Source organism: Seriola aureovittata, chromosome 9 (genome assembly GCF_021018895.1).
Source record: "Seriola aureovittata isolate HTS-2021-v1 ecotype China chromosome 9, ASM2101889v1, whole genome shotgun sequence".
NCBI lineage: Eukaryota > Metazoa > Chordata > Actinopteri > Carangiformes > Carangidae > Seriola > Seriola aureovittata.
Window position 1 is genome coordinate 22,574,475 of NC_079372.1, and position 22,049 is coordinate 22,596,523.

The following is a 22,049-nucleotide window of genomic DNA, read 5'->3' on the forward strand; positions in this document are numbered from 1 at the left end:
CAGCTTTTAAAGCAGTCCTTGCATCACATCGCCGCAACAGGATTATACTTATGTAGTCACTCCGAACTGCAATCTGATCACACAGGCAGTGAGAGGCAGCAATGTGCCGCGAGCAATCTAATCCGCCGGAAACTCAAGAAGAAGAAAACCTCGAAGTTTGGCCACTGGGTGTCGTGGTGAGTTCTAATTGATTGTGACGCAACTATCGGTAACGCAGAGGAAGAGACGGCAGACACCGCACCTTCGACCAAGGTAAGCGAACAAAGACCAACTACAGACATGCAGTATAGAACAGAGAAAAGACAGCATGTCAGACGTTTTCTTAAGATAATCATCCTAATAATTTAATTGTCAATGTACTCTGTCGTATACTGTTGGATTTCGAAACAAACGACTCAAGGCATTTTAGCAGATAAGTGGCTAACGTTGACTAGCTAACTTTCTCTTCGCTGTTTGCTTCGGGTAACTTCGGGTTATCAAGTTCGTGAAAATGGAAATGGAGATTTTCCGTTGAAGGCTTTCAAAATAAAATTCATTGTCTCGAACAGATAATGAGATGGTGTTTCCTAAAACGGGGCAGTTTTATTTTGAATGACGCTTCCGGTGTTATTCATACTTTATCTGCTGACTTTACACACCCAGGAACTTTAATAGCTAACTAGCAAGCTAACTAATGTTAGCGGGTTAAAGTTTTTGTTTTTGAGGCCATAGGTTAACGGAAACTATACAAACTTATCATTATAAGTATAACTAAACCAAGATTACGTTAAAATACACTAAGTATTGAGTTTGATTATAATCTATTCACAATCATTTGCTCTGTAGGAAATTTATGTCAAGGATGGCTACGTTGCAACCGAAACGAACAACTTTTAGGACTACGTGTTGTTGAAACTGACCGGGTTAGTCAGTTTTTGACAACAGCTGACCAAAACCAGAAATACTCAATCACTCACGTTTTCTAAATAGCCGCAAACACTATGTATCTTGTTTATTTTACGTACGGAGAATGACGCGATGATGATTGCTTAAATTAAGTACAAGTGTAGCGTTAATTTACCTGCTTAGTTTCAGGGTGGTCTGAACCGTTGTGTATCATTATAAAAACAATTAACTACTGCAAAAAAACGTCTGGAGTACCACCACAGACTTTGGAAAGGAAAGGCCGACCTCGCTGTCACAGGGTAGTACTGGTGACTGTCATCATGGAAAGTAGCTAAGATGTAAAGTGTAAAACTCTCAAGTTCCCACACTGTGTGACACTGAAATTACAAGTACAAATTTTGACCCTGTTTTTACACCTGAATCTGATTGGATAATGCAATGACAAAGCAGGGTCCAGTCAGTGGGCTCCTCCGTGACCCAGGTTTGATGGTGCTGTAGAATATTGTGGTAAACATTCAATGTGTTGTGCATGTATGCAAATCTATGCTACACCTTTTAGGACCTGTGGCAGAGGTTTGTCCAGTTTGTCTAGTTTAAGATTAAGGTGTAAAAAAACAAATACAAAGCTTTTCTACACATGTACAAACTTGTTTACATGTTTGCAAAAGTTGATTTACAACTAGAAATTTAAAAGTGGTGTTAATGTTGGCCACACTGTGACGAAGAAGAATACAGTATGTTTCACCACTGGTCATTTTATAGAAGGTACCACCAACATGTATTTTTTTTTAGATTATCAAATGCACAATGATCATTTGTTTCAGCCTGGGTACTGACTGAAGCATGAAGTAAATGGAAGAATCCCAACTTGACCTTAAAAACCCAAGTGCTATGATAAAGGCAGAGTAAAACGCTGCAAGGTATTAATAAGTTGGCAGGTTTTGTTACTTAGTGATCTAGTAGAAATAATGCCAACTGAATGTCGGTTTGGAGCTGTCTCAAGTCCCAGAGCTCTGCACTAGTGGGACTGGCCACATGGATAAACAGAACAAAGCCTGGTGGGCTGCAGCATCAGTGTACAAGCGGACAGTAAGAAAAATCAATAAAGTCGGTTCCAGTACACAAGTCCAGGGCTGAATTTCTGTCCCAGTCCGAGCATGGCTCTCTCCACATCGAGTGATAGCCACATCGAGGTGTACTCTTGTTTTATCTCCATTTCTGTCACTCTATCTCTTCGCCTTCTTTGCTTCCTTCAACAATGAGGCTGTGTTTCTTTGGCTGGGTGGAGTTTCCACAGTTACTTCAGTTGTTCAACTGACTGTTATTTTTGCTACCTGGGGAAAAGAGGGAAAACAAAAGGACTATCCTCCGCGTGTGTTTGTTGTGCAGTGGCAGGTGCATTTCCATTGTGCTGTAAATGGAGCCTTCATTTTCCCGCAAAATTATTGCATAGTGAAAGCAAAGCTTATAGGGCACCAGTCTAAATAATCTTTTATCTCTTTAACTACACAGGCTGCAGATACAAATGCACCTGCGGTACAATAGTTTTTAATTTTCTCGTTTTTTCTGTTTAACCATTGTCAACCCTGATTGCAGAGTTTAAGTCTAGACATAATTGAGCTCATCTTGCCTCAAAACCCCATCCATGTCACAGAAGGACTCTACCATCATTGCTTGCACAAATCAGATTTCCTCATCGTTTCTTCATAACTGCTCTGTCACAATGTTAATCAACATCGCTCGGCTCAGGCAGCAGAGCCAGCAGCTTTCCTTCCTCTTTCTTTGAGCTACCCATCATTTTATTACATATTACATATCCATTTTTTGTGAGGTCAGCTCAATACTGTAACATTTGATCTTAGCATAACAACAAGGTACAATTTAATAGACTTTGCGGTCTACTTTGCTGCTTCCTATAGGCCTCCATTATCCCATCCTACCTTTTGGATGGAGCAGTCTGATTGGATATGAATATCCAGTGGTGTGTAGCAACGGGCGTGTTGTACAATGTTCTCCACTCACATTATTTTGTTTTTTTATGTGGGTTTTTTTCTGTATTTTCAGGTAAAGCATGGCGATGACCGGCCAAAGCTCGTGCTCCTCCATGAGTAACCACACTAAGGAGCGGGTCACCATGGCCAAAGTGACCCTGGAGAACTTCTACAGCAACCTCATCGCTCAGCATGAGGAAAGAGAGATGAGGTAACAAAACATTCACAGGTGTCAGGCTTACTCATGGACTTTTTGACTGGCTACGTTTTTGCAGCACTTTGCGCTGATATGTTGATGACTTTGAGGTTTTAATTCCTGATTAAACATGTAATTCATACTGACACTGAACTGAGAAATAATTGCTTCTTCTGCCACACACACATTCAAATAAACATATTTTTTCATGTGTGGGTGTGAGAAGATGTGGTTTATGTGAGTTTAGTTGAGGGAAGACTACTTCCTGCTGTGGCAAGTTACATCAGTGTATATTCATCACTGTTGTGATTATTTTGGAGGTTGGCTTTTATATTTTTTATTTCTATTTAGTTTTGAATAAAAACTCATTAATGACTTGTCCTTGATTGGTGCAAGTGGGTGTGCCCTATCATATATTTGCTCATCACTCACGAAGATGCTATTGAGAAATGCTGCAGGCCCTGTGAGGCCTCACTCCTTTAAACAGAATTAAACTTGCTGATGTTCCTTCCTGTTGTTGCAAAAGGGCTGGACCCTGGAGTCGCTGCTGATTTGCTTATTTTGTTTTGTTTTTATTACATCACTCAAGTGTGTCAGTGCCTTTTATGATTATTGCCAATGTAACTGACATTATGAGATATGCATACACTGTTCTGTGGCTGTAAGATAATGCTTAAAGTCAATTTGCCTTTTCAGACAGCAGAAGCTGGAGAAAGTGATGGATCAGGAGGGCTTGGCTGATGAAGAGGTGAGTGACAAATACACATCTGCAGTGTTTTCCCACCATACCCTGTTGCAGTATGGGAGAATTCACTCACAGGGACTGAGGTTTTCAGTTCTGTCACAGTGTTGGTCAGATTTTTAGATAGATTTAGCTTGATGTTTATTTTCTTTGATTTGAAGAGTAAACTTTTATAATGATTGTCCTCACAAGTGTTTGATCCAGTGTTGCCCACTGTACAGATGTGAAAGAACTCTTGGATTCTTTTCTATTTAGCAAGTAGTTGGTAGATAGATTTGAATATTATCACTCATCCCTCAACCCATTTAATCCATCTTTTTCTTTGAGAGTCTGATGCACATAATGGAGTATAACTCTTTGAAGTTTATTTGGGGCAAAACACAGCCAGGAAGTAGCCTGAGAATTGGGGGAAAAAATTCCCAGAGACAATAACATATCTGCAAGGATGTTCGACTGTACTCATTTATTTGGATCTGAGATTTTAAGTTTTCTGAAAATATTTCTGTACAGTGAAAACAGTAGTTGTATTCCTTCAATTCTATCTGTTTTTTGGGGTTAAACTGCAAGCTATAAGAGACTGTAAAGTAGTGAATCTCAGCTAGTGGTCTGAAAATATACAGTAATGCGTGACGTTAAGTAGCAAGTATGTTTTAAAATGTGGGGTTTGTGCTCTGCAGAAACGTATCCGGCGTTCTCAGCATGCAAGGAAAGAGACAGAGTTTCTGCGTCTGAAACGGACTCGACTGGGTCTGGAGGACTTTGAGTCCTTGAAGGTGATTGGCCGAGGAGCTTTTGGAGAGGTGAAGACCTTTTACATTCAACTTGAAACATTAGACCTGTGTGCAGGTGTGATCCCAAGAGTACAGGTTTTCATTTCAAGAAAACATTGTGGTATGTCATTTTGATAATCGACCCACCCTCAGAAAACTGCAACCTGTTTTATCACAGTGGACAAAATACTGTAACACACGAAAAACTCACTTTTAATAAGTTAGCAAGATGGTGTCAGTGTTATTATAGCTGAATTGTTTTCACAGTATTTCTCATAGTTAATCATCCAGTGATTAAGATAAATGATCTTCTGTCAATTGAAAGTGTCGGTGGCCTTTTGACAGTAAGTAAACATGTACATGTGTCACAAGTCTGAAGACGTAATATTTTAAATGAGAGCACAGAGCCATAGCCCCGCCTCTCTGCCTGCTCCTTCAGATATTTGTACCTGAATCCACCGCGACTGTATTTCAGAGCTATTTCAGATCAACCCTCTGTCAGGTTGTATGAACTGTGTTGTTCTTTCCTCCAGGTTCGTCTGGTGCAGAAGAAAGACACTGGTCATGTGTATGCCATGAAGATCCTCCGCAAAGCTGACATGCTGGAGAAAGAACAGGTGAGGCGGCAGAATACACACACTGGACTTTCTTTATTTCTTTATTTGGATCGCCGTCAGCTTCCACACAGTGGCCGCTAGTCTTCCTTGAGCTCACACACAAAAACAACAAATAAAACAATTATTAAAATCACACTATATCAATAAAACAAAAACACAATTGTCAGAAATGCACAATAACAAGAAGAGAATGAAAACATTTGAATGTATAAAACCACAGTAACATTTATATGAGATTCATCGAATTTTGTTTTGGTAAGCTTTGAAAAGAAAATGAACTTTTAGTTTGTCTGTTGATGATGGGGAGCATCAAGGACAGGATCAAGCAGAACAAGGATAAAGGACAGTTCTCATCATACACTTTGTACAACCAGTGCTCACCTGACATGTATTATACACATGGCAAAAACATATATACTAGTTTTTTCACAAAAAAGTGTGCTGCATTATTCCATGCAACATTTTGCATAAATAACAGAAGACAAGATTTTAATTTTGCCTGTGCTGTTAGCCATGATAGCTGTTTCTGGACTGCTGAACACTGGAATGCTGCTGTTGCCTGTGTTGGGCATCTTTGAACATCTTTGAACATCTTTGTGTGTTGTGCGTCTCTGTCTGTTAGGTTGGTCATATCCGTGCTGAGCGGGATATTCTGGTGGAGGCAGACAGCCTGTGGGTGGTTAAAATGTTCTACAGCTTCCAGGATAAGATGAACCTCTACCTCATCATGGAGTTCCTGCCTGGAGGTATGACCCTCTAACCATACAGCACAATACTCAGAGGAGACGAGAACACATCATGGGCAGCCAGATAGCCTTTGGCTTATCAGGCGCTCTGGCACCACTTCCAAAAAAGTTGCATAATCTTCAAGAAAGGGAGTAGGAATGTTTTGTATTTTCAGCTCTGACTGTGGTCTCTGCTGTTGTGCTGCAGGTGACATGATGACCCTGCTGATGAAGAAGGACACTCTGACAGAAGAGGCCACTCAGTTTTACATCGCAGAGACGGTGCTGGCCATCGACTCCATCCACCAGCTGGGCTTCATCCACCGGGACATCAAACCAGACAACCTGCTACTGGACTCCAGGGTGAGTCATGTTCATAAACCTACTCCATCACAGTGATTCTGACCACTTTCAGCTTTTATTAGACTAATTATAGAACAGTTTCTAACCATGAGTGTACTTGTCTTAACTTTATATGAAAATTATTTTAAATTGTTCTATCATGTCAACTTCATTCCTCTGTGCTAAAATTGTACTAAAATTTTGTGCTGAATTGATTCCATCAGATTCCAGCCATAGTTTTAAAGCTTGTATCTTTTATTTTGACCACCCCATTTTTATCAATAAAGGAAGGCTAAGTACCAGAAAGAAAACTGTAGGTAGTTATAATAGTGTGTTTTCGTGTTTCCAGGGTCATGTAAAGCTGTCAGACTTTGGTCTGTGCACTGGGCTGAAGAGGGCTCACCGAACTGAGTTCTACAAAAACCTGAACCACAGCCTGCCCAGTGACCTCAGTAAGCAAAGTCAGGCAACCCTTTTCATTTATTTCAACTGTAGCTTGCATGCAATGTCAGCCACTCACATTTATTCACATTTTATGATTAATTTCACGAAAACACCAGTCTGTCATTTTTATATTCACATACTGTTTTATACTGGTTGAGATTCAGCGTAGCGTGTTTTAATCCTGGGCTGTCCCACCTCCACAGCTTTCCAGAATATGAACTCCAAGAGGAAAGCAGAGACCTGGAAGAGGAACAGGAGGCAGCTGGTAGGTCTGACCAAATGTAACACATTAACAGTATTTCGGTCGCATTTGATAAGAGCTGGATTTTTATCCTCCTTTTACGAAGTTCATCTATGGAACATATGAATAAAGAAAACACAATTTAAAGTTTCATTATTACATGTTTTTACCTTCACAGGTTTTTTCCCAAAAAGAAATGATGCAATAAATCAGCTAATTATTACAACTCAATACTTTTTTTTATATGGACTCAAATGTGTCTGTTGCACAAACGTGGCACCAAATGTCAGATTCATCATCTTTTTGACTTTCATCAGATCCTGTGGTTCCTGTATTAGACTGTATTTTATTTAATTCTTGTTTTTTTATTTTGTTAAATGAAAACACTCTTGTAGCGTAACAAGTTTATTTCTCAGTCATGTTGTTAAAAAAGTACAATTTTGGCATCAGTACCAAAGCTGATCATATTAGCAACAGTTCAAATGAAGAGACAAGGTGCCCCAGTGTTGTTTTCCTTATTCATCAGTCAGCCTCTGTAAATGCGAAACACGGCAATAAGTGCAAAGTATTTATACAACTTGAATTAAAAAAAAAAAAAAAACCTCAAAATTTAAATATCTCGGTTACATTAAAGTTTCATCACTAAATGTGCAACACTGACAGTCTGAAGCAAAAAGTATTGCTTAAATATTATTTACCAATGGTGCTAAAAGGCACAGAGACTTACTCCACATTCATTCAGCATAGGTGACAAAAATGTCCTAAATCACATTCTAGTCACTTGAAAGCGAACAGCCTCTGATTATCTTTGTGGTGTTCCCCCTCACCCCCCTCCCTGTCAGGCCTTCTCCACGGTGGGAACCCCGGACTACATCGCTCCAGAGGTCTTCATGCAGAATGGATACAACAAACTCTGTGACTGGTGGAGCCTGGGTGTCATCATGTATGAGATGCTGATAGGTAATGACTCAGAGACATGATGGGGCTTTAGACCAGACCAGACCAGATGTGGTGGTGTGAATGATGGCTGATCTTTGCTTCCTGCAGGTTACCCTCCCTTCTGCTCAGAGACGCCTCAGGAGACGTACAGGAAGGTGATGAACTGGCGAGAGACGCTCACCTTCCCTCCAGAAGTTCCAATCTCAGAGAAGGCCAAAGACCTCATCCTCAGGCAGGAACACATCACTCTCACATGTAGTGGATGCAGCAGCTAGTCAGTCACTGAAATCAGTTGATTTGTTTTGAACATGTCAAAGTTAGCTCATAACATCTAAGATGGTTTGTGTTGAGCTGCTGTGTGTGAATGATATTAAGTGAACACATGTTGTGATCAGGTTCTGCTGTGAGGAGGAGCACAGGATCGGGGCTGTAGGCGTGGAGGAGATCAAGTCTAACCCCTTCTTTGAGGGGGTGGACTATGACCATATCAGGTACAGACTGGTAACATGCTCATATTAAAGACATCAATGTTATTACATGGAGATATTTGAAATTCAGCCTTGGTCTGATTGGCGTGTGTGTGTGTGTGTGTGTGTGTGGGTGTGGGTGTGTGGGTGGGGGTGTGTGTGGGGGTGGGGGTGTGTGTGGCCACCATCTTGCTAATTGATTACGAGCATTGCTGGATATATAGGGTTTGTCAAATAATTAGTACCAACAACTGCTGTTTTTTAAATTTCTCATGTAAGTTTCTTTATATAGCGATAGAATATTTCTATGATGAAATATGCTTCAACTACATCTTTTCTGTTCATGTTAGAATAACTTAAATTGGGATAAACAGTGACTTTGAAGTTCAGCAAAATGTTAGTTGATGTATTTACATGTTTGAACATGTTAATTGATTTGTATGTATTTCTAAAGAATACATTCAAGAGAAAGAGAACTTACATTTGAAAGTGCTCAACAGTTCTTTAAAGGCTGTCAAATGATCTCCCTGATACTTGAAAGTTGTTTAAGCGTCAGCTGCATTTCCTCCATCGTGTACAGGGTATTTAACCTTTGGTCGTCGACATCCGTTTTGTCTTTAATCAAATGCACAATTTCACTTTGCGATTGATCTGAGTCTTTTGTCTAACGTCACTGATCTGTTGTCCAGGGAGAGACCTGCTGCCATTCCCATAGAGATTAAAAGCATCGACGACACCTCCAACTTTGATGAGTTCCCTGATTCAGATATCCTCACACCAGCAGGTACCCCACCTGTCTTTGATTAACTCCTTTCATGTTTTGTGCCTCTGCTGTGAAATGCTTAAGAACCCCTCTTCCTCTTCTCCTCCTCCTCCGCTTCCTCCTCCTCTAGCCACCCAGGTGTCCAACCACACCGAGGCCGACCTGAAGAACAAGGACTGGGTCTTCATCAACTACACCTACAAACGCTTCGAAGGCCTGACCGCCCGAGGAGCGATACCGTCCTACATGAAGTCAGGGAAGAGATGAGCACCTTCAGACTGGCTTTTATGCAACAGCACCATGAAACCTGAACGAGTCGTCCAAAACCCTGCTGTCTGAAGAACTTCAGCCCTGAACGGAGAACGCTGCTTGTTCTCTGTTACCTGACTGATGAGGATTCTTGTCACTCAGGACGTTGCAAATAATAAAGGGGCTCAATTTTTCATCCGTTGCTTTTCACCATAGGAACTGCTGCCTTCACTTCTGCAGGTCTTCACTTTCTCTGACGCTTCCGAGGGTACCTTTCTACTTCAGAACTGAACTGGGATTAAAGTGGTTGTGATTCTCCACAGTGGGACGTCTTCACTCCTGATACCAGCATCATTTACATTCCCTCTCTACAAACCAGCACCAGTCTGTTGGACCTACCCAGGGTTCCTCTCCCTCTAACCCAGGACAACCGCTCTTTTCACCGTTTCATGTTGACTTATCAACTCAAACTTTGCATTAAGTCGTCACTTGAAGTGAATCAGGTGCTCTTCAGGGATTCTGTCCAAATGTTTCTTGTCTTTTCCTAAAAGAGCTCACTATGAGGCTTCTCTAAATTGCTGCTGGCTTCTTCAGATGACCTAACCAAAGACTGTGAGCTGAATGTTTCTGCTTGTTTCTGCTTGATCTCTCCGTCACGTCTCATTTTGTATATTACAGTTGTCCTTTTATGGACTGAAATTAGCAGATTCGGTCGTTGAAAGGCGTGAATATATGAGAATGATGCTTTTTGTGGAACAAACACAAGAGTCTTGTTACATTTTCGCAATGACCCATTTATGTTCAGTTACCTTTAGCACCTTATGTGATGTTTGGGCCGGCCTCCAGCTGTTTGTGTTTGGATTGGGTGTTTTTATTAGACTGGAAAAGAGAACTTGTGTCCACACGTGGGGGGATGGTGGTAATTAAAACTGAAGCCACCATTTCTCCACAAACATGTAACACATCTTCCCATTCTTACTTAAACTAATGCAATTCTTGTAGACTCAGCAGCTGTCTAAGCAGGGTGACCAGTAGTGTGTGTGTGTGTGTGTGTGTATGTGAGTGTGTATGTGTCTCTGTATGTATATATATACACATATATATGTGTGTATATATATATATATATATATATATATATATATTGTTATCAGTCTCTCACTGTTGTGTTGAGGGCTGGGCTGATTAGCTTGTTCCAGCTGAAAAACTGGGAACCTGGTGTAGAAAATTGTTCCTGATAAAAAATATTTAGTCTGGTGTTGACTTACCAAGAGGAACGGGGGAAGATTGGTGGCAGCTGAGTTGTTTAAATATTATTTTGAGTGAATGAGATCTTGGACATATGGAGCCTCGTGGGGGTAAATAATAGTTGATAACAAACATGATGGACAGAGACGTAAAACTCTGCCCCCGGCCTTCGTTTCAGTTCTGTTGCAGTTTCTTGTTTAAACCATCACCTGCTGCATTCACAACACATTGGATTAATTTGGTTGAAAAACTTATGAGAGCTTTCTGTTTTTTCTGTGTGTGTGTTATGTGCAACAGTGTGGCGGTTCATTCCTGAGGTCAAGATGTTTGAAGTTGATTCCAGCTTTTAGCATTGCTTTTGTCAGGTTGTCACTCTGTGTGGGTGTGTGTTTGTTTTATTTACTTCTTAGAGACACTCGGCATCATGAAGATTAACTCCACGGTGCGGCAGTGTGATCCAGTATGGAAGCACAGGGCTAAACTATTTCCAGTGAACACAATATCCAAAATGCTGTCATTTAAAATGAATGTAAATGAAGATTTATGGAGTCACAGAGAAAAAAGTTTTTTTGCCACAATAATTCCAAAATGCTGTTTGTGTGAATGTAGCCTGAACCTTTTGTTTCTTATCTTTGCCCTGACACATGACGTGTAACTATGGAAGCCTATTTCCCCTGGAAAAAAAAGATTGGAACAGTAAAAGATCAGATGTCAAAGTTCTGATATTTATTATTACAATATTGGCATAATACATTTTAAATAAATTTAGACTTTGTCGAAATTTTGTCTTGTATGGTAAATTTGCCTTGTTGGTCTAAATTTAACTTGTTTAAGTTGAAAATTAATGACAAGTCAGTTTTGATTTATTTTATTAAGATTTATTTTGACATACTCTCATAGGTTTGACACACAAATTTTTGATTTGCATCATGATTTTGACATAATTTAGGTTTATTGTGGATTTTTTTTTACCGAAATATCACATTTTAAAATAAAATTGTCATAACTTTAAATTTGTAAATTTCAAAATTTTAATTTTATGTCAAAATATAAATTTTGAATTGGCAAGTTCTTTTTGCTTATCAAAATTTTTTCTAACTGAAAACTTTGATTCGGATCATATTTTAGGATTTATATTAATTTAAGATGTTGACTTTAAAAGGATTACTTAAAGATATTTTATGATTGTGACTTTAAAAAGTTTGGTTTGTCATATCCTACTTTTAATTTTCTGTTTTTCTGGTAGGAATGGGCTTCCATACTTCACAGTTCAGTCTGAAGGTGTTTTCTCAGTTTGTCTGTCATATAAAACTCAGTGTATTCAGGTAGTGTGTAGATGAAGCTCAGCACATTGTAACACGTTTTAGTAAAAGCACACGGTGGAGCTTTTTTCTACGGAGGGGTCAATTTTTTAAACAAACTGTCTATTGTTGCTCCGGCGCCGCATGTTTCTACCGAGCAGCAGATGAGTCAGTGTAAAGCAATAGAGCACGTGGAGTGGTTTTATTGATGATGATGCTTGGTGTGTGTGTGTGTGTGTGTGCGCGCGTGCGTGCGTGCGTGCGTGTGTGTGTGTGTGTGTGTGTGTGTGTGTGTGTGCGGGATTGTAATCATGCTCAGTAACAACAATGCAATGTTGAACTGCTTGAAGGTCTGTATGTTGTTTTCTACAGATAATGCTCAGATTTGTGTGGTGTGTGTGTGTTTGTGTCATCACACACCACATGTGACAAAGTCAGAGGTGAGGGGGTTTCTGGGAAGGTGTGTGTGCATTATTTAAACCACTGTTCTCTTTGTAGCGTGTGGCTGTTGTATTGTTTTTTGCTATTTGACAATGAATTACTCTGCACTTACTGTGTACTGCGTTATGTCTTTTTGAATGGCCGATGTCTTAGTGTCTACATCAGGATTGAGGCGATCTGCCCCCTAGAGGATGCTGGTCCTGCAGCACTCGGGTCTGAGGATGGTGAACTAAACAGGACCAGAGACCAGACTCACTGAAACTTTGTTTTAACCACGTTAAACTCCAGGTACAAGAGAAATGGACAGTGACAGGTGTGAAAACAAATATAACGTATTTAATTAAGAAGAAATATATAATGTCGATGATTTAGGTTTGTTTTTTTAAGAATACCTACTGGATCATAGCCAATCTAATACCCACATTTTAAAAATTTTGCTATGACAAATACACAATTTGAAGTAATTTCATGCTGCTTCAATAAAGCAAATGTTCATCTTAGAATATTAGTAAAAATAATAATTTAATTCAACTGTAACTTTTGCAAAATTAGCAAAACAAGTAGCTGTCAATAATTAGTTACTCAGCTTTCAGTTTCAGCTTTAGTTCAGCTTTTTCCTGGTGGTAAATTGTTAACTACAGTAAATACAGACTCTGAACATGAACTCAACACTGACGAACAGGAAAGATTTTATTTTCACAACAGAAGAAGAATGAGTGGGCAGAGCAACCACAACACAAATCACAGCCTGGAGTCAAAACATGAACATGCGTGTAATTGGCCGTCAGGGAACAGACATCATCCAATAAGAACACCTGTAGGTTTTAGGCTGACAAATAAAAAACACTCTGTTATGGAATTAGAAAAGGTTGTAGCACAAAAATATTTTAAAAACAAAAATTCTTAAAACTTCAGGGTGTGAAATTAAAATGTAAGAAAGTAGTGTATACATCTACATACTTATATATACTTATATATATATATATATATATATATATATATATACACATACAGAGGGGTCTTAAAGAGATCTCAGACTCAGTTGTGTGTGTATGTACATATATATGTGTATATATATATATATATGTGTGTGTATGTGTGTATATATATATATATATATATATATATATTTATATATTTATTTAAGTGTGTGTTTTCTCCAATGTGCTCATGGTTTTTAAATCGTCTTTAAACTTAAAAAAATAGGAAACACTTTGTGACAGACACTTTTTCCATGAACAGAAACAAAGACACTGTTTTGAACTGCAGTGAAACAACGAACCTTCAGTTTGTCCTGTATGATCCAAACCTGCAGTGTTGAAGCACATAATTCACTAAAATCAAACATTTCTATAATAATGTAGCTCAATCACAGACTGATTTAAACCTCTGATAATGTGACTGGCAGTGGTGGATGACGCATCTCAAACAGGTTTAAAGAGTGTAAGACTTTTAAACTGCGAGGAAATTAATGGAAAACAAAGTGGTTGATGTGAAGGACCGGTGGGTGGTGGTGAGGTGGGTGGTCTAGTTTTTTGAAAGGTTAAATTCAGGCTCCTCTTCAACACAGAATCAGGATCATTGATGACATCACTGACCCGATGAGGTTCAGAAACAGGAAGTGCTCCAACACTGACCATATTATTATGATATATATCATATATCTGATGATAATAATCATCAGGAATATGTGGTTTGTGTGACAGCATTAATTACTGCAGTACCCATGAGCCTCAGCAGCTGTTGCTATGGAGACGTAGCTATGAGATCAGAGCTGTAGTCACTGCAGGCAAGAACAAAACACTGTAACAACCTCCTTCCTCATCTGAACTGAACTAAAGCTCCTGTAACCAAAAGTTTGTTGGCACCACGAGCTGCGCCGTCTCCGCTGCTCCTGCTACATCAGAGGCTGACAGGGGGAATGGGGTGTCTGAAAAAATCTTTCCTAGCAGGAAGAGGACGAACATCCCAGCAAGTGAATATGTTGATGATGTCAGTCCTCGATGGAGGGCAGGGAGGTCACAGGCACCCGGCGGAAAAAGAAGCTGGATCCTCTGAAGAGGTGACCCTGGGGGCAGGGGGGGTTCACTTGTTAAAAAACAGCATATTATAATATATATAAATACAACAGCTTCTTGTGTTTACATTTCTCCTTGTTGATCGTCAATTTCTTCTGCAGGTTTATCACTGTTTCACCACATGTCGTGTTAACTACATAAGTTCTAATGATGTTTTATAATTAACGACTGTGCTTCTTTCTCATAAACTACACAGATAAACTGGTTATTCGGGGTTATCTGACTTGTGAAGAGTAGAACAGGAGGCAGAGTCTTCGGCTATCAGGCTCCTCTCCTGTGGAACCAGCTCCCAGTCTGGGTTCAGACAAAGGACACCCTCTCTACATTTAAGGTCAGGCTTCAAACTGTCCTCTTTGATAAAGCTTATAGTTAGAGCTGGCTCAGGTGAACGCCTTCAGATAAGATGTTATGATGTGGAACAATACAAATTAAATTGAACTGACTGTAATGATCAGAGTCGGGCTCAGTGAGGCAGGTAAACAAAAGATCCAGACTAGGTTGAACCTAATTCATGTGTTTGTAAAGAAGTGAGAGGTCAGAATGAGAGTGGCTGGAAAACAGTGTGTCTTGTGCTGTTGTGTCAGAAGTGAGAGTGGAGAAATGAGCATACCTTTCGGCTCAGGTGATTCCAGCAGTGCATCCAGGACTTAAAGATGGGAGAGTTAGGAGGAAGACCTGCAACCAGGCTGACAACACAAAGACAACCAATCAGACTGAAGCATCAGGGCTGCAGCCAGGATTTTACAAATACAGGCCTCCGAGAGGAAATTCTGAAACTCCTGTAAATGTTATTTTCCAACATTAGAAGAAGTAAGAAATCAGTGAACCTTTATGTATTTTATTAGTTCATATTTAAATGTATTATTTCTATCTGAATATGAATCAGCCACAGATTGTAGCTGCAGAAGATAAACCGTCACTGAAAATCCATCGGGCTGCCACACTGAATGAACTAAACACATGTTGAATCATCCTGCTTCTGAACTAATCTGTGAATATGAAGTTTGAAAGTTTCACTCACCCACAGTTGTTGACGGCCATCAGATCGGCCACCAGCATGAACGGATACGTCAGAACACTCACTGCAATCTGAAGAAAAACACACTGCATCAGTCTGAGGTGACGACACAGGAGAAACGTTTTCAACTGGAGTGCGAACGTTGAACTTACTCCCATCACAAACTTAGTGTAGCTTCTTACTGCTGAGGCCTGACTGAACTGTAACACAAAGACAAGGAAGAGGTGAATGTGAACGACTCTTATACAGATTGTGTGTGTGATTGGCTGAAACCACAGTGTCTTAGTGAATCTGACCTCAAAGCAGCAGAGTGAATAAGTTCTGTGGAAATGGACATTACACTCAATTTATCAAGACACGACAGGGTAAACATGAGGGAAGTGTTGAGTTTACATCAACAGCAAATGAAAACAGTCTGTTCCCTGTTACAGTTACTGCTGAAAATAAAACTGCATCCAACATTAACAGTCCCTCCAGTGAAACACTGTAGTTATCAAGTCTGGCTTTACTGTCTGAACGCTGATAAAGATGATGATGTGACTCAGTATGGTGAATGGTTCAGAAGCAGATGTTCCCGTCTTACATGGCAGAGTTTTGACACTTTATGTTTTGTTATTCAATGGTTTTTTTAAATCAGTAATTAAGTGATTGTGTTAATATAAAATGACAGCCTCTCTCCTCTCTCTCCTGTTAAACACAGTGTTACCTTAGTATGAGTGAAGGTGATGGACTTACACTTTCGTCTACAGCGTAGGTGTTAATAAAGTGAGCCAGGAGGTTACAACACCACAGGAAGAGCGCCTCTCCCAGCACATGGGGTATGAGACCACTGCAAACACACAAAACACTGCTCAAACGGCTGGAGGTCAAAGGTCGAGGAGAGTATGTCGTACGAATGTAACTAATGAATGAAATTATAACATGACTCACACATAGAATCCAGAAACTCCTTCCTCCTTAAAAATCCTGACAATACAGCTGAACATCCCTCTGAAAGGTAAAACGACCTCCATTAACACGTGTACAAAGTTCACACTGAAAATATATAAATGTTTCCCTGTTTTTTGTGGTTAGGTGCTACTGGTCAGCACAGGTGACATTGATTGTTACCATGGATACATTAGTCTCAGGCCTGAGTTAGCCTGGGGGTAGGGTATCTAATGTTTTTGTGTTAAAGTTAGTCAGTCTTTATTTTTGTGAAACGGTCTGACTTGCATTAGACTGATCTATGAGCACAAATAAGACTCTAAAATATCTTTGTGAAACCATGTGAACAGGGCCATAGTGACAATCACACAGAGTCCTGATGAGGCAGATTAGAGTTTCTCAATGTTATTTTTTATCATTTTTGTGGAGGGTTCCTTCAGGTTAGTGAGCAGCTTATTTTACAGCTGAAAAATAATATATAATAAATATACAGTCTATATATATATATATATATATATATATATATATATATATATATATATATATATATTCTTACCCGTACTTGACCTCTCTGCCAACAAACTGGGCCATACACCGCACTGACATAACTGCCAAAGGAAAACACAACAGTATATGTCACTTGTAAAAACAGCAGGGGACCAACAACACAGCACTAACTGGTTTAATCCGTGGTTGTGTAACCAGAGACACTTTGTACGGTGAGATAACATACCATGGAAAGGATGAGTGGCGACTCTGGACAGGCACTGGATGATCATTTCATGTGTGGTCTGCGGAGGAAACAATGTGGAGAGAGCTGAAAAGATTTGTTCAAAAATAAAACACTAATATAAAATGTTCAGTATCGGATATAAAAAAAAAAAAATTTTTTAAATTCTATTGATTTTCTAGATAAATGAAAACTGAGGTCACCGTGACCTTGACCTTTGACCAAAATCTAATAAGTTTGTACCAAATTTGTAGAAATTCCCTCAAGGCGTTATGGAGATATTGCATTCAAAAGACCAATACAGTGTTTTGTGAGGTCACCGCGCCCTTGGCCTTTGACAGGTTAACAGACAGGAGGCAGGGAGAGACAGTGAAACTGTATCATTTCAGTCCGACGAGTTCATGTTACTCAGTTTCAACTGAGGTCTCACCTCTTTGACCACTCTCCTGAGTGAAGTCTGCAGCTCATCTCTCTTGAACAGAAGCTCCACCTGCTGAATAAATAACCAAAATTACTGTGACAACCTTTTACCCAAAGACATTTTTTCTGGTAATCACACACCACCTCACGCTTATATGCAACATATAATTGGCTGATTCAGGATCCACTCGTATGAACCAACTAGTTCTCAAGTGGCTCGTACATGTTGTTTATAATTTATGTTGTGAAGAATATTCACAGGTGATCCAGACTTTACTTGCCTTAAAATGAGCCATCAGAACTTCTGTAACTTTGTGATGTCACAACAAAGCAGTCACTGCTCTCGGCCATGTCCCAAGCCCCGCCCACCCAAACGATCCATCCAGCCTTGCAGGATTAATTGTTTACCTGAAATCTGCTATATATTTATTTGCTCACCCATAAAAGCAGTCAAAACTGGACTTCTGCACTGTTTTATTCACTGACAGGTCTGAAAACTGGTTATTTAATCAATAACCAGTTGATTGATAGCTAACTGTGGAGTGGGATTTATACAACAGAACCAAACAAACTGTACAAATGGTTTTGTAAATCTGATGTGTGAATGCATGTTTCTGTCTTTGTATGTCTAAATCTATTTTTTTTCATCAGACTCCTGGTGTGTCAGGACCGTATCAGGCTGGTTCCAGGCTGAGTCCAGTTCTGGGATGACCAATAGAGAACTTTGACACAACATACGACGATCAATGCTAAATATAAACTGTAAAGATATTTGGTCATTCTTAGGGTCAGTCCTCACCTGTTTAACTTTGCTCCGAACCATGGTAGAGATGGCACTGGAAATGATACGAGGTGAGAGGCCGCGGAAGAGTCCCCTCTTTCCATCCACTTTTACGATGTGATGTGCTGAAAACAAACCCATCACATGTCACCTGCTCTTCATTCATGTCCAGTGAAACAAACAGACATTGAATAATCACAGCTAACTCACCATAGGAGAAAAAGCCAGGCAAGTATAAGACTCTTCTCCCAAACATGGTTGTGCCCACAGTCGGGGGAAGAGGTTCATGTCCCACCTGGAGACAGCGATAACTGAGATTAAAAACAGCTTCTCCGCTTCATGGGAATTATGATAATATTGACGACTACTGCAGGGTTTGTCCTGCATAGAGAATTAAACAAAAACAGTCCTTTGCTGTGGACATTGGAGCATGTTTAGTCTTCCCTCACAGTAAAATAATCTGACAGAATTTTGGAAGAATGACAAATTATGACATTACTGAATTTGCTATATGATCAAAAGCAATATCCAAATCACAGGAGCTGCAATTTTTTGATAAAGGCAAAATCTGTCATGACATCACAACTATTATAAATGAAGCATTGTGGTGCTACAGAGATGCCTCTCCAGATGTAAGGGGACATCATCATCATTTTTATATACATCTTGAAATATGAATAACCTGAGCAGCATCCATAAAGCTTTATTGTAATGCTCAACAAATCTAATGACTGATGATCTCACTCAATAGTTATTGCGGATTATCTTCACTGAATGTCCAGCATCAACCTGTCTTCACCGCGGTCCACCACACAGAGCAGGTCAAGGCCAAAGGTGGACACATCTTCACTCTCAGTCAGAACTGAGAAAATGTTTGACATGTTTGCGTGTTAATAATTATGTTGGTGGCTGAGCTGAATAAGTGCAGGTAACACTTGAATGAGTGAAAAACAACACAGCAACGGCGTTTTGTTTTGTTATGGCTACTGTTAGCTAGTTAGCTACATCAGCTACCTGTATCAGCAGCTTCACGTACAGCAGCGGATGTGTAACGGCTGTTACTCCCGCTCCCAGCAGCAGCACTGCAGTGTCCACATCCACGGAGGTCGGTGTAGTATCCTGCTCCACACCGACTTCCTGACCGGACAGGTTTTCTGGTGATTCCATCTTTAGTTACCGTGACGGAGGGAGACGGTTCATCACCGGTCAGTATCAAGCGAGACCAAAGAAGAAACTCGAACTTCCGCTTCAAACTTTCAAAATAATATTCTGTGCTTCAGACGAATTCAGTGAATTAAGAGGAGAGCCGTTATATCGAATAAAATGCAGTTATGATAATACGTCGTACTCGTCTATAAGAACTTATTGTTATTTCAGAACTTATTTTGGATAAAATTAGCAGCCTTATCTGTCACGTGACAGTGGAACCAAAACACATGGGCGGAGCTTACCTCGTGCCATCATTCGAAGACACGTTTTTTTTTTTTTATTGACAGTCTTTTCAACACAATCAAAAAGTCACATTCAAGATAATTGCAGATCATAATAGAAACAACTGAGCAAGCAGTAACAAAAACAAGAACATTTTAGGTCAGAAGAAGTTTTCCTCCCTCCCCTCTGGGAAAAGTACAGGACAAACTAATTCAAAACCAACAGACCAAAAAACAGCTTGTTCCCAAAGGCTGTCACCTCTGTGTCGCCCTCCTATCCTCCCCTTCCCTCCCTCTCCTTCCACTAAATGACTGAATAACTGACTGCTGAGAGTAATAATCCATACGCACTCACAAACATGCACTTGTTTCACTTTATACCGTTTTTATGTGGCTTTTCTTGTACTACTACTATGTTTTTTTGTTTTTGTTGTTGTTTTGTTGTTGTTGTTTTTATGTTACTTCTCCTGTACATAGACGAAGAGCTGCTAAACGAAAGACTCGGATGACTCTGAAGATGAATTTCAACAAATGAGCGCTTTGATTCCAGCAGGTGGTGCTATGAGCCTTACAATGGTTTTCTCCAATCCAGGCCCAAATAGCATAAAACATAATTGGTGGTGCCCACTTCCTGTTGCAGTGGGCGGTGTGCAGAGTTAAGATGATGACCAAAATGATAACAGGAAACATAAAATATTATTAAATAATCTGTGAAGCCAACAACAATTAAGCTCCTGACCTCCTTCATTCACTTGAACACACACAAACACAATGATGGAATCAGTGTACGGTTTAGACTGTATTTCTCTCTCTCTCTCTCACACACACACACACACACACACACACACACACACACATATATGTATATGTGTATACAGTGTATATATATATACTGTATATGTGTGTGTGTGTGTGTGTGTGTGTGTGTGAGAGAGAGAGAGAAATACAGTCTAAACCGTACACTGATTCCATCATTCCCTGATGTAAGAATATATTAAAGCTTGAATTGTGTAAATGTCAACAGGATGCTTTAATTTACATATCATCTGGTGTCATTGTTTGTTCATGGCATCATCACAGTATCATTCATAGAAAAGTATTGAATCAGTTTATATGCATACTTAAAGCATAATGTCACGCTGAAAAGCCAGATCTGATGTGTCTCGCATAAACAATATAATTGGTAGATCAAAGGAGTTCAACAAGTGTAATCTAATAGGCAGTCACTGTGGTTGGGTTGATTTACGGTCATTATGACAGATGCTGGTTTCAGCCCACTGACTGTTTCCCTTCACGCTAACAGATGGATGGACACATCAGTTGTTTCAAACTGCTGCTGTCTGAGCTGTGATGCAGTGGTTGTTAAAATGAGGTGTAAAAACCAATCCTGTATTCCATCACAACACCCTATCCTCATGTATCTTACCCAAGTCTGACACTGCTTATTACACTGTAACGTCTGCTATAAATTCATGTCAGATAGATGTGAAATAATTATGACTTTTTTTTCTCTTTTTGTTATTTTGATTTTTACTGAATTTAAATGACATTAATACAGGGTTGGTGGTACAGTTACTGGTTCTGGCATAGATATCGTGAAACATGGTGCATAAAGAAGAGGTGCTCTGAGCAATCAAAAGAAAAATTAATAAATAAATAAAATTCTAACTCACATTTATGGAAGTGAGAAATTCAGTTCACAAAAGAGAGGGAGGGAGTGTTCTGTGCTCAATCACGGGTGCTCTAATAATTATATAAATTATGGATCAAACAAATATATCTAATGTGAAATTGGATGCTTGTCTGCTCAGCTCTTTTTAGCATCTTTCTTTGATTTCAAAGCTCATAACTTTACTGTTTTATTTTTGTCTCCTGACACCATCTGCTCAGCACCAAGCAGCAGACAGAGACTACCTGCTGAACACAGTGGAGCAGCCAAAGAGACAGATATGATGTATGGATCTGTCAAAAGACAACTGTTTGCTACAGTGGTGTAGTGGTGTCTGGATGTACTCTCAATTTATGCTCCACATTTCTTTAAGCAGCACGTCCAGCAAAGGATAAACATCCTGTATTATAAACAGTGACATGTGACCCTACTTTTGCATATTGTTTTTGTAATAACTTATCTTTATTGATTTTGAACATTATACATCACTTTTCCAGAGTGGTTTGGTTATATTTTTCAAGTCTAGACAAGACAACTACATGATTATGCATTTTAAGTGAACTATTCTTTTTTCTTTAGACAATCAACTCATGAAATGTGAACTGAACATTTTAATATTCCCAATATGAGTGTGAGTA

General features: G+C 39.5%; 2 protein-coding genes across 3 annotated transcripts; one reads left to right on the plus strand and one right to left on the minus strand.

Moving 5' to 3' along the window:
- The first annotated feature begins 179 nt into the window (after window positions 1-179).
- On the plus strand, window positions 180-12,474 carry stk38a (serine/threonine kinase 38a). Of its 2 annotated transcripts, none has more exons than XM_056384741.1 (14): window positions 180-252; window positions 2,950-3,087; window positions 3,769-3,820; window positions 4,492-4,614; window positions 5,118-5,201; window positions 5,824-5,947; window positions 6,135-6,289; window positions 6,618-6,729; window positions 6,916-6,977; window positions 7,796-7,913; window positions 8,001-8,124; window positions 8,288-8,383; window positions 9,049-9,143; window positions 9,253-12,474. In XM_056384741.1, the coding sequence occupies exons 2-14, from the start codon at window positions 2,957-2,959 to the stop codon at window positions 9,387-9,389; spliced, it is 1,413 nt and encodes a 470-aa protein (XP_056240716.1). In that variant the 5' UTR covers window positions 180-252; window positions 2,950-2,956; the 3' UTR covers window positions 9,390-12,474. The 2 variants fall into 2 exon arrangements, with proteins under 2 accessions (XP_056240716.1, XP_056240717.1); XM_056384742.1 differs by having other exon boundaries at window positions 6,618-6,720.
- A 561-nt stretch (window positions 12,475-13,035) lies between these two features.
- LOC130174671 (mitochondrial carrier homolog 1-like) lies at window positions 13,036-19,741 on the minus strand. The gene is made up of 12 exons (XM_056384743.1): window positions 19,327-19,741; window positions 18,523-18,607; window positions 18,331-18,437; window positions 17,542-17,604; window positions 17,115-17,172; window positions 16,938-16,989; window positions 16,385-16,444; window positions 16,190-16,283; window positions 15,607-15,654; window positions 15,458-15,525; window positions 15,047-15,122; window positions 13,036-14,426 (listed from the first exon to the last, which is right to left on the minus strand). The coding sequence occupies exons 1-12, from the start codon at window positions 19,477-19,479 to the stop codon at window positions 14,352-14,354; spliced, it is 939 nt and encodes a 312-aa protein (XP_056240718.1). The 5' UTR covers window positions 19,480-19,741; the 3' UTR covers window positions 13,036-14,351.
- Window positions 19,742-22,049: the final 2,308 nt, after the last annotated feature.

Excerpts from the sequence above, each read along its gene's own strand:
- LOC130174671 (XM_056384743.1), bottom strand. The coding sequence starts at position 19,479 with ATGGAATCACCAGAAAACCTGTCCGGTCAGGAAGTCGGTGTGGAGCAG. Across the intron at positions 17,605-18,330 it reads TTCGGAGCAAAGTTAAACAG|CAGGTGGAGCTTCTGTTCAA; the intron begins GTGAGGACTGAC and ends TTATTTATTCAG. Across the intron at positions 15,526-15,606 it reads ACACTAAGTTTGTGATGGGA|ATTGCAGTGAGTGTTCTGAC; the intron begins GTAAGTTCAACG and ends GTTTTTCTTCAG.
- stk38a (XM_056384741.1), top strand. The coding sequence starts at position 2,957 with ATGGCGATGACCGGCCAAAGCTCGTGCTCCTCCATGAGTAACCACACT. Across the intron at positions 6,730-6,915 it reads CAGTGACCTCAGTAAGCAAA|CTTTCCAGAATATGAACTCC; the intron begins GTCAGGCAACCC and ends CCACCTCCACAG. Across the intron at positions 8,384-9,048 it reads GTGGACTATGACCATATCAG|GGAGAGACCTGCTGCCATTC; the intron begins GTACAGACTGGT and ends TCTGTTGTCCAG.